General features: G+C 36.9%; 1 protein-coding gene across 1 annotated transcript; it reads left to right on the top strand.

The window, feature by feature from the left end:
- Positions 1-984: 984 nt before the first annotated feature.
- Positions 985-12,130, top strand: LOC135683944 (uncharacterized). The gene is made up of 5 exons (XM_065199353.2): positions 985-1,310; positions 5,370-5,462; positions 6,936-7,061; positions 10,376-10,428; positions 11,101-12,130. The coding sequence occupies exons 1-5, from the start codon at positions 1,187-1,189 to the stop codon at positions 11,200-11,202; spliced, it is 498 nt and encodes a 165-aa protein (XP_065055425.2). The 5' UTR covers positions 985-1,186; the 3' UTR covers positions 11,203-12,130.
- Positions 12,131-12,381: the final 251 nt, after the last annotated feature.

The following is a 12,381-nucleotide window of genomic DNA, read 5'->3' as shown; positions in this document are numbered from 1 at the left end:
GAAACTGATGAAACACCAAGCGGCATCATGATGCAACACCGACCGGCACGAAGCACGATACAGCATTCTGTTACTTTGTAACCAGGAGTGTAATGCTAGGGGGCTCTGGGGGGCTAAGCACCACTTGTTAATGCCAAAAATTTGCAAACTTTTACTTTTGCTATTCTTTATCGCAAAATTTTATGCAAGAGCCCCCCTTGTTTTTTTGATTGCACTACACCACTGTTTGTAACCTACTTTGTTTTAAGTAATTTTCTGCAGAGTATGTTTGTGTAGCCCACTTCTGTCCTCTCCTTTTATCCCTTGTATATATATATGCTGTCGTAATTAGTGAGTGAAGTTTAGAGACTTGTACTGCTAAATAGTTTAAAGAAAGCTACCCGTGTAGCGAGAGCTCTTGCGACAAAGCTAATAGCTGAATAAGATTTAATTTATATTTGGCATATTTAGGACAAGCAGTCTCGCAAAAGCTGTACCTCGTTAAAACGCTGCGAGCAAAACAAGGGAGCCTACGCCCTTATCGCTTTATCAATGCGAGATTGAAGCATTCATTACCATCTTGTTGAAGGTAAGATTTCGAAGGGTAAATATACTCAGATGAGATTTTGCTTTTGTCAAAGGATGTTGACAAATACTGAGTTTATGTGCTGATGTGCAATTTTTGCTGGACTATAAGAAAAACTCTCAAATCGAAAGAAAAAAGACTGATCAAATATTTTCTGCAAAGTCTCTTTCTTACCAAGCAAGTGCCCTGAGATGTGTGCTTATTTCATTATCTAGAGCTGTTTTGAATGCTCTTCAGATTGTCGAAATTTTTCGCAGCACACTTTTGCTTCTTTTTTTATGGTAAATAGCCTGACTAAAACTTTGTAAAACGTTTCTAGTTCACCTTGACATGTAAATATATAGAACTATGGGACATACTGATGAAAGAAAGCTTGAAAATGTTACCTCGGGTTTGCCTTCAGTCATAATATATTTCAGATTCAGTTTCGTTTAGATTATAGATTTAGGCAAATACAGTATTGTTTGTTGTTGTGAAAGCGAAAATCTTCTTGCGGATAATATCACGTGACCATTGTGTCTGTATAAAAGTGATGAAAAGTTTCAACTGTCTTAGAGACTGGATGTCGAAATTGAAGATAAGAGTCCACCTCTTTGTAGGAGCCTGACGTCGATTCTCAGAATGTTTGTTTTTCTGGCAATAGTTGCATTAGGCACAACTGCAGTGGTACAAGCAGCGGGAAATACCAAAACGTACCCAGGATTCACAGTGTTTGATAAAGATGGTGAATACTTGAAACTTATAGGTAAGTTCAAGGGACAGATTTAGCGGAGGTTGTTGGGGTGTGACACCCACCAATATTTCTGTGTCCTTCGGTAAATTTTGCTTCCATTCGGTAAAAAATCAATATTGGTAGTCAGTAGTAACAAAATAATGCCAAGGTTCTACTGTATTTTACGTAAAAAATGGATGTAGTGGTGGGGAGGGGGGGTTTAGGGGAGCGCAGCCCCTCTTTTTAAAATTTTCGAAAAAAAGTAGGGCCCCCTTATTATATGTGCTTGGATACAGCCAAGAATCATCTAATGCAAAGAAAGCTGTGAAGAATCGTTGCTTCACCATATATCACTCAATGACGACTAAAGAAAAGCAATGCAAGCTTTATATGCATGAAAATATAGACAAAGTTTTTCATTAATAGGTAGAAAATTCTTAGAAGATTCCTTACTGAGTACGTTCAGTTGCAGTTTTATATAGATGGTTGACTTTTTGTTGTTGAATTTAGAAACGGGGCTCATCGTCTGAGTCAATGGGTTGCTATAAGATCAAGCGACTCGATGTTCTTATTTTTTTGGATAATTTCAGGCTTGGGTGTTCTTTATGTTGTTCTATTTCAAAATTTCTATATCTATTTTCTATCTCTGCAAATCATAAATACTTTCTGAATGACAGCACTGCATAACATCTTCAGTAGCATGGTTCATTAGCTGATAACATCTGCTCTGTTTTGTTAAAAAAAGAAAAAAATTGTCAATCCGAGACCGAGGTTCTGATCTCAACTGCTTGCTGAACCAATGATCGGAAAAAACATCAGTTCTTGTCATTTTCAAATTGCCATGATTACACAATAAGATCAAGTTTGAAAATTCATAGAACCCCCCTTATCAAACTTTTCATCCCTGCCTTGGAGTTAAAATCCGAATTTTAAAGATGGGCGTTTCCATCATTAAAATGAAGGGTGTGGCACAAAAATCCCCTAGCTATGATGTCTAGCACCCCCATCATTGTTGCTAAAATCCCTCCCTGGTAAGTTCGAGTTAAGCACTTCATTTTCTAACTCTTTCTAACCCTAACTGAATTCTCTCATTGTTTGCGCTGAAAGTAAACTTGTTCAATTCAATATCAATACGAATTATTTATCAATGAGAGCTTGGTTCGCTTTTAAGGGAAACTTCTGGTAAATATTTCCCAACATCCTCAGACGACATCGTCCTTCGACCCTTTAAAAGTTATTTCATCCTTATTTTGCAAACAGGGACGTTGGGAAAATTTCAGTGCTTGAGGGACACAGGTTAGAAGGGACACCGTGTATCAGAAAAAGGGGTACTTCACTAAAAATTGTAAAGAAGTCCGTTTCCGGGATAAGCGGCATGTTTCCAAAGGTTGGCGACATGTACCCAAGGTTCACCCCCAGTTCCACCGTCCCTGTTTGTAAACCATTATTTTGCTTCAATATTCACATTTATAAATTGAAAGCAAGTGCAAAAAGCCGTGAAGCCTTCCACTGGTAGAGAAACGAAGATCAAGGGAAAGTGAAAGTTATCTGCCTGTGAAGGTAATTCAATAGCTGGAAAAATGTCAATAGAATTAATGCATAGCTATCCTTGCGTGTCGATTTCCTCTCACAAAACGACAAAGGTTGACGGGCGACAAAGGGAAGGTGAAGTTTATCTGTAAATAACACAATCAATTCAATAGGTGGTTTAAATTTTAGTTTCAGTTTCATATCTTTCAATTTCCACTACATGCAATTTTACGAATAAAGAAAACAATTAAGTAACTAACTTCAAGGAAATAATATAATATTACAAAGAATAATACAATACGAGGGGCAATTCACTCTTGCAAATAGCGTACGAGATTTTCCCTAAAACTAAAGGATTTCTAGGGATTTTCAGATAAAACAATAAGTTTTCACAAAAAGTGTACGAGGTTTTCTTGGAATGATTTGCCCCTCGATCGATAAGACCTTTCTCAATAGGTAAACTAATCGAAGAGAGCCCCCCCCCTCCCTAAACCTATAGTAATTTCAAATTAACGTTGTTGGATTTGAATTATTCCAAGAAATACATTTCCTTTCATACTCGAAGTGAAGTGTACGATTTTAGGGGCAAGGATTGGGGCCACTTCGGGTTCCTAGATAATGACGGAATTATCTTTTTGCCGAATAAATTTTTTAACATAAAAATAAAATAATCTGTAAACAACACAATGCAATTAGTGGAATCCAAGTCATTAAAAATCACTGGCACAGAAACCTTTTCTAGAAATACGCAGGGGTGAATTATCTAAGCAAGGATTTAGGCTAATGAATGTTTGGGGGATTCGTACCCACACAACCTCCAGTAAGTCCGTCCGTGGCTATCTGCTAGATTATAGAAAGCTAACATACATGACGTCATAAGCAATGGTGAAGTCTATGGTAAAATGGCTGCATGCAATGGCGAAAGTTTCTGGCAGGAAGATTCAACAATAATAGATTCAATGCTGATACATAGGGAGGATGCGTACAGGCAGAGCCCCAATGTACAAATGTTGCTCGATTTTTGGTGGCGCGGAAATTTTCTTTTGATTTTGCTTTCGAAAAAACCTCCTTGCCCTTAAAAGGGTGATGATAAGCTTTATGGTGATGATGCAAAACTGTCGTTAAAATGAAGGAACTTTTTGTTACCAACGTCATTCCTTTCTCATGAGCCCCCGAAAAAGCTAAAATCTTTGAAATTAATTTTGTATGCTAGAAAATTTCTTCTTATTTCATGTTAGAAACTAAAACCTAGGAAAAATTACAGAAGATAAGAAATAAAGCATAAAAACAACAAACGAGGTGTGATCTAGCTAGACAAGGGCTGGTCCAGAAAATTTTCTGAACGGTGCTCGGCTTTGATTGGGCCAAAGAAAATTAATGGCAACGTAAGGTTAAAATAATATGAAAAAACTTCAATTTACAGGACCCCTGTTTCAGTAAGTCTTTCACACACATGTCATGTGCTTAAAAATATAGGGCAAAAGCAAAAGCAAATCAAGCTTTTGGTAAAAAGAAAATTATCATAAAAATCTGCATGAAGCTAAAATGTGTATAGAAAAACTTCTATGGAAAATGCGCTGATTAGAGGTTTTTCTCCTGTCTTTTAAAGGAATAAATTTAAGATTTAAAAATTTTTGCCAACAGATTGCAGCGAAAACTTCTTAACTACAAAATGTTTTTTTAAGTACATACAAACATGGTAGGTACAGTAAAAGCATGTGATTGAAAATTGGATCTGGCCTCTAGTTTGGGAAAATGCCCAAATGTGGCAAACGCATAAGGTATTCACCGTTTGCCAAAAAAAAATATCAAGAGTAAGGGCAGCTTATGTAAAGGAGGCCATACCGTAAGTTTTCACAATGAAGAGCCCCTTTGTTCTGAACTTTGCTGATATATTCATTATTTCCACAGACCACCATATCTTGCATAAATTAGCATAAGTTAAATGCCATATTTGGATTTTTGGGCCACACTGTTTGGGTTCACCTGGGCCAACCAGGTTGAAAGTTTATTTATAGGCTTATGATCAATGGACTTCTTTTTCTTTGAAACAGGATGTCTCCACGTCCGAGCGTGTCAAAAAGGTTGCATCAGTCTGTTGTAAAATATTACTGGTATTGAGCAAATAACAATACGCACGTGTGGAATAATTACATTGGTGCGAATTTCCATCAAACGTTGCTGCAATATATCATGTCTGAAACATAAATTGCATGATAAAAATAAGGGCTTGACTGAAGCGCTTAGTTTTCAATAGGATGTTGTAGCTAGAGTAAGGATGAGCTTGTGTTGCATGTACTGTTTAACTGAAGTTCACAATTTTACGAGAATCATAAATAAAGCAGTTAACCGAAGAGGTAGAGATACCCTGTGTAAGAATTTGAAATGAAAAGGCAAAATTGAAATAATCTCATTTTTGATTGGGCTTATTAAGAAGCTCATCTTACTCTTTTGTTTGTTTTGCATAAATTCCTTCTCTTCAGAGCCTGGAATAAACATTTTCTTGAATAATCTCATGGTCAATGTGATCTGAATAAAAAACATTTTTTGTTGGTTATACAGGCCCGTTGTACCTACATTTCAAACTGCATTTGGATACATTCCCACCTTACTCAATGAATACAACGTTGCGGATACAAGCAGTGATCACCCCAAGTAGGTAAAATACCATTTTCTCGAACCAATCTTCTTTATTGAGTAATATATGTAAGAATCACTGTTTTAATCATAACATTGAATTGAATCTTCTAAAAATATGACCATCAAAGTCTGTGGCAGCCGTTTTCCCGTTGTAAAATTTGAACCTTATGTTACTGCAAAGCCGTCATTGAATTACCCTTGCCAATCTAGCCTTCAGAAACAGAGGTAAAGTTCATATTATGAGGTGAATAAGCCTAGTTTTTGACAGGGACTAGCCATTTTGGTTCAATATTTGGACACATAATTCCGCATATGTCTGAAAAATGTGGCCCGTAATTCCGCAAACATGATGGAAACTATACCAAGGTAAATAATATTTCAAAACACAACAAAATCAATCAAAATGTTGTTTGTCCTTTGCTTCAAACTCTCAGTATTACAGACATTTTATACTTTCTTAAGTGGACACTCATTTTATTAATGCTAAATTTCCCTCTTAATAATTTTGCCTCATTTCCCCAAAATGGTAACGATAATTGTACCCGTTTTAAAAAAAGTTACCCCCTAAATAATGATGTGCCTCCGTACCACGAAACCTATTAGGTTAACACCCCCCTCCCCCGAGCCTACATGTATCCCCTCTATCTTATAAAATGCTTTCTAGGTCTATGAAATTCGCTGCCATTTCATTGTCGTTTTTTAAAACTATGATTAAGTTTGTAAGTTCCCCTATTTTTCATTTTTGTTGCATCAGGTCCTGTTACCCATTCATGCCAAAGAGGGGACGGGTAACCTCTTAATACGTTGTTTAATTTGGATCATCTGCTGAAATTAAAATTTCATTATAACCTCCCCCCCCCTTCCAATGTTACAAAAAATATTTCCAGCCCCCATCCACTCATTATTATCATGAAGGCGTAAGTCAAAATGCCTTTTAAACATACTAAAATGGGTTGTACGAAACGATATGCAAGATTTGCAGCAATATAGGATTTGAAAAGAACAAAGACGAGAATTCTTACGGAGAAGGTGCTAAATTATGGGCTACTTGAAATAAAGAACTTTTGATAATGAAGCATAATGATCTTAATGAATCAGATGCTTTTTGTTCCCCTATCCCTTTTGAGCAAGTGTTTTAATGCCCCTAATCAATATCTTCCATACTTGTCCTGATAAGATTTTAGGATTTGTCCCTAACACTTTCAATATTATGATTGCATACTGTATAGCTGGACAATGATAGTGTGTTCAGCGAAATCGCTAAAAAGCCCCACAGCTTCTCTTTTCTATATTTCTACTCACAACGAGCTCACCTCTTCTATGATTAAAGACAAATTGATATTGCGTAATCCATCATTATGTTTAATGTGTTCTATGCAATTTTTTTAGCTTCCAAGATATTTTGAATCTTTTTAAAAATATAATTCCATTACTTGATATGGACAAAATCCTTGAATATCTTAATTGATGATTCTTTTTTATTTTTAGCTGTGGACATTGTTTCTCTTTTTCTGAATGGAACAGTTTTCTTCGAAAAAAGGCCCATCAAATATTTTGATGAATATGAAGACACATGTTTGTATCATTGGGTGAAATGCCCCCATCTCAAAGCAAGTAAGTGAAGCTTGACAAATAGCATAGAAATAAAAAAAATTAGTAATTCTAAAAGATGCAAATGTTAGTATCAAGGTTAAACATAAAACAAACTTATCAAGTTGGATAAAGAGGAGTAAGCTTTCAGGTATGTCATATTAGAAATATGAAATGGTATTGTTACTTTGAATGGAAAGAGGTTGATCCCAAAGGAAGGTAAGAAGAACAATAAGATATTAAGATAAGATTTTGTTTGCAACATCACAGTTATCTTGCCTTTTCAAGTGGTTAGCTGGTGTCAATTATTCATCTCCTATAACAATTTCAAGTAAATTTTGACAAAGACGCGCTTTTCAAGCTCAGAATAATTCCCCGTAGCTCAACTTTTTGCATTGAAGTACTGAGGCAAAGTTTATAAAGGCTTTTTGAAAACCGTATATGACAAGTTGCCACTTTTCAGAAAATAAACCCAACATAACATGAAACAAAGCACTAAATCAGTCGCAGAATGGTCTTCTTTTTCTAATGTCTATGCCAATCGATCCACAAAACGGGAGTTGATCATAGAAAAGTCATGTCCATTTTTTCTTTGAAACAAGGATTTTCCAGCATTTTGTTGGGGTTAAGGTTGTTCCGGATTTCAGATTTCTCATTTTTTTATGGCTGGACTTTTATAAGCTGATTCTCTGGGCATCTTACCATTCCGTGGGCAATATCTAGTCCTTTGGGTGCTCCAGTCCGGCCCACCGTAGTGTGAGTTCAATCAGTACATGACATGAATGAAAAGTAATACATAAATTATGTTCCGAGGCGCCGTTGGACTTGCAACAAGTCTCTCTCTATCCATTAAGTAATCTGAAAAATCAAGTCCAAGGCGCCGGAAGCTTCGTGATGCGGCGGGGCAGGAGGGACAGAAAGGGCACCTTGGAGTGTCAAAGTTTGCTGATGAAACAAATCGGGAATCGTCGTTTAGCCAGTGACGAAACCTGGTTGTAAGTGAAGGCCCTGTCAAGGGAGACAGGGTCGGTGTTCTGGGGGCATAGCCCCTAGAAAAGTTTTGCATTGCTACGCCCTAAAGACCCTTGGAAATGAAAGCAACACCCATAAAAATAATTTGAATCAAGAAGACTTCAGTCAAACTTTATTCTCAAAATTCCTTCTACCCCAACATCAACCAGCAAGGGAGGCTGGACCCAATTCTACTTTACATTTAAACAAAATTTTATTCTGATGACCATCTAGATGGCTTGATATTACTTTTGGATATAACTTACTGTTTGGACTCCTCTAAACTTACTGTTTTTTTCTTTCTTTAATTAAAGTTAGTAGAATCTGCAGCTATATTCAAGCTAAATAAAGCCAACTAACATAAATTACCAACGCTAAATATAATTTAAATCAATTATAACTGATGTTGCATACGTATTTCTTGTAAAGATCACAAGTATTGAACGATGAGAATTCTGAAATTCACTAAGTTGGGGAGTGCTAATTTCGTTTGGAACTGAGTTCCATATTTGGCTCGATCTGTTTGATAAAGATCCTGAGATCAGAAGGAGTCATATCATTCTATTATTGTTAAAAAGGCTGTTACATTAAGCCTGGCTACAATGATACAGATATCATTTTCTGGCTTAGTTGTGTGTAGTGCCGCCGAGAGGTATTCGAAGGCCTCGTGGCACAACCAATAGAGGAAGCTCTTTGCGAGCGAAGCGAACATGAACATGTTTGCAACTATGCCCTTTAGATTTCCTTGAAATTCATTTCAGAATATATTTTGCAGTTACCCTCTTGCAATCGTTTAAAAAGTTGCACAATTTTATTATGTCTTACTAATTGCTTTCACAAACTGGAAAAATCGAGAACGCCCTAAACCTCAAGGCCCATGGCCAATTTGCCATTGCCACCACCTTTCGGCAACCCTTGTTGTGAGCTTGTTTTTTGGTGTTTCTAATAGTAGAACGAAAAGATCATCGCCCCAAAAGGTCATCTCGTTGCTAATGTCAAATAACACCTAAGAGGTTCAAGGGCACTTTTGGTTATGCAGCTGGCAAAAAGAGCAGCTCTTTGAGCTGCAATGGGGCAGGCAAACTGAATTTTGGCAAAAAGAGGGGTACGTGCCCACTGTGTCTTCCAGTTCCTACGCCTTGGCCTGAATTTAAGACATCATTGATGCCTTGACTGATGCATCGAACATGTGCAAGCCTACGTTGGTAGCAATCTGAAATATTTTCAGCATGATCATGAAAGTTAAAGGGAACTTATCAACGAAAATATTTTTTGTGGACAAATTGCTCTGCAAATCGATTTTCAGTTCCCATCAAAATGGGAAATATTGACTTTTGTCTTGCATATAGGCATCAACAGATGCTTGAAACCTAGATTTTACTAGCATTGAAAATACTTATAAGAATTAGTATTGCTCGGAAATCAGTTTCTTGAAAAGGGAAATTTGGCTGCCCCCTGCTGCCCCCTGCTACCCCCTGCTGCCTCCCCCCCACCACTAGGGCAACAAGGGCAGCTGTCTCCGCTGCCTCCGTGGCTCCGGCGCCCTTCATTATGTTACGATATTCATGCTCTACAATTTTGTCGCTACTGCTTTGATTTTCCCACTTGAGCTACACTGCCTTACCTCATATCAATATCTTCTGATAACTATTTGCAGCTCAAATTTAATGTACTTTGTTTCTTTTTCATTTGAGATGATTCTTCCTTCCGAAAAAATTTGGGTTTCTCATGGGAGCCTCTGCAGAAATTGATTGTCCACCCTTGCTTTTCAAGTAAAATTCTAAAAAAACAGACAAAGTATTCATCATAGGTAATTGAGGAGCTACTGCAGTATCATGTTCCTACCCAGAGGTGTAGTGCTACGAAACAAATTAGGGGGAAAGACAGAATTAAGACGTGGGAAAAGGTTACTTTTAGTATTGACAAGTGGAGCCTGTAGCTGAAAAATTTGGAGATCCTAGTGCAAAATTAGATTAGCTTAAAATACACAAAAAGATATTTTCTGCATTCATCTTCTTGCAAAATTTTAAATTTCTTACTATTTCTAGGCACACTTTTGTAACGTTTAATCGATTCCATACTTGAAATTGAATTTATTACTCTATGAGTTCCCCTTGAGTGCTTACGTTCTGGGATTATTATTTCCTTGCTTGCTTGCTTTCGGGGTCAATCTAGATTCAGACATTCTCCAGACCAAAGTTGGCTTGACCTATTTTTAACCTAGATTTAAAGTTGCAATATGAACAGCAAACAGAAGCCTTCTAGTTTTCATTTTATTGAATTTATGCTTTGTTTGTATCAGCTTATTGAAATATTTTTGCTTTTAGAACCCAACAATATACCCCTGGAGATAAAAATGATGGAAACTGGTCTGATACCGGTATGTAATGACACATTACTTTATTGGCACTTGTTTAAATGAATCTTGCCCTGGCTGCCAGAGCCACAAAATTTCGGGCGCGTCGATAAATATCCAAGCGGAGAAGCGAAGGAGCGTCTAGCTGAGAAGAAGAATTTTCCTACGGACTAAGAATTACTAAAAAGATAAGAAAAGCTAGGAAGGAAAAACTTGAATTAATAAAAAGATAAGAAAAGCTAAGAAAAGCCGAGAAGAAGAATTTTCCTACGGACTAAGAATTACTAAAAAGATAAGAAAAGCTAGGAAGGAAAAACAATCTGAAGAAAATTATGTTGCATAAGCAAAAATATTTTACAACGACAGAAGAAAATCGATCAAAATCATCAAAAAGCTTTCAGCCTGATAATATTCATTTAAGAGAAGGTTTGTGTTATTAAAAATTTCTCCACAAAGTGCCTTTCCAGCAAACTTGAAGCATCTAAATTCGAAAGTTTTCTTTTCTTTTGGCGGCAACCATGGTGCCGCCTCAGACAGTATTGCTACATCCTTTCTTATTCGCAGACCATACATGTCTCGTCAGTACTCACCATAGCCATTCTTTGTAAACCATTACCACAGTGATCAACAACAATTTAGCCATTGGAATGCGCATTCTTTGTGCGTCGTAACATTATCATTATTATATCATTTTAGGGTTGGTATGAAGGAGCCATAAATGTATCAACTGTGATTAACGGGAAAAGACTTCGCTTAGTTGCTTTAAAGTTCAAGCTGAAACTTCGGGACGACTCCTAGCAACCAGTTTTCTGAACTGACATAAAAATTCCGCAGAAAATAAAGTTTCTTTAATATTTATAAAAAAAACAATTTTCTTGCGTGAGCAATAATGTTTTTTGTGGAACGTAAACTGTAATGAATGCGTGTGTTTGTTGTAGTCCTGAGGTTTTTGCTAACTGAAAAATCACTTTTTCAAATCAATTTAATCAAAAAGGTTACAGGAAGAGTACAAAATATGCTTCTTTTACCCGGAAAAAAGCCTTAATGTGCCGACGGACAAAGTGTTTGGGGGTACCGCAGCCTCCTACCACTACCCCCTTTGGCAACACTCCTTGGAATAGGGGCGTAACGGAGCAGTGTGGGGCCCTTATTGAAAGTAGTGTTTTGGGGCCCCTCTGCTTAACTAAATCTGGGTCTGGTTTTAGAGCCTAAGTACTCGCTCCTGTAAAACCCAAAGAAATAACATACAACAACATACGAAGAGAAATTCTGCTGCCTGAGATTTTTTCTTTGATCTTCATCTAAGATTCCCTGGATTTCCATGTAGCATATACAGCTGGGGATTGAACATGCATTTAAAAAACATGTTCAGAAAGATAAATATTTTCAAACTGCTTCATTAAGAAAGCCAATTAGATTTTCAATATCTGTTATATCCTCGTAAATTAAAGGCAAATTTTTTTATCGCTATATGGATGTGCTTTAGAGGGAAACCTAATTGACATGCTATATCTTGCAACAATATAATATGGTTGCTTACATTCACAAACCATATCCAGACTTTCGCCCATTTCAATGATGATGTGAATGCTATTAAGAAACATATGCTTTAATCAAAAAACCCGTTTTTTAAAAACTTCTTGAGGGCCCTTAGATTTGCGCTTAAAGGTGCACACCGTGCGTTACAACACTGCCTGGGAATTACCTACTTAGTGTTTCTTTTCTGCTCCATTAGAGGCTCTGGCACTAAACTAACATTTTAAAGATCTCATCTAGAATTGATTCTGGATTAAATATTACGAAGGTTGAAAGAGTTTAGAGGCCCCAAGAGCTACTCTTACCCCAACCCCCGTCGATTACGCTACTAGATAGACCCCAAGCCTTGATTTGGTCTTTTAATTTTAGTTTCTTTCGAGTTGTTTTTCTTGGGAGCCAAAAAATCTAATTTGTGACAAAACTGTCCCGATAATCACAAAC

This window comes from Rhopilema esculentum, chromosome 7 (genome assembly GCF_057945365.1).
Source record: "Rhopilema esculentum isolate cy_ngs chromosome 7, ASM5794536v1, whole genome shotgun sequence".
NCBI lineage: Eukaryota > Metazoa > Cnidaria > Scyphozoa > Rhizostomeae > Rhizostomatidae > Rhopilema > Rhopilema esculentum.
The sequence above is the reverse complement of the archived record's forward strand: the minus strand, read 5'-3'. Positions and strand labels throughout refer to the sequence as shown.

Coding starts and splice junctions, on each gene's coding strand:
- LOC135683944 (XM_065199353.2), top strand. CDS start 1,187: ATGTTTGTTTTTCTGGCAATAGTTGCATTAGGCACAACTGCAGTGGTA. Junction 1,311..5,369: donor TGAATACTTGAAACTTATAG/GTAAGTTCAAGG, acceptor TTGGTTATACAG/GCCCGTTGTACCTACATTTC. Junction 5,463..6,935: donor ACAAGCAGTGATCACCCCAA/GTAGGTAAAATA, acceptor TTTTATTTTTAG/CTGTGGACATTGTTTCTCTT.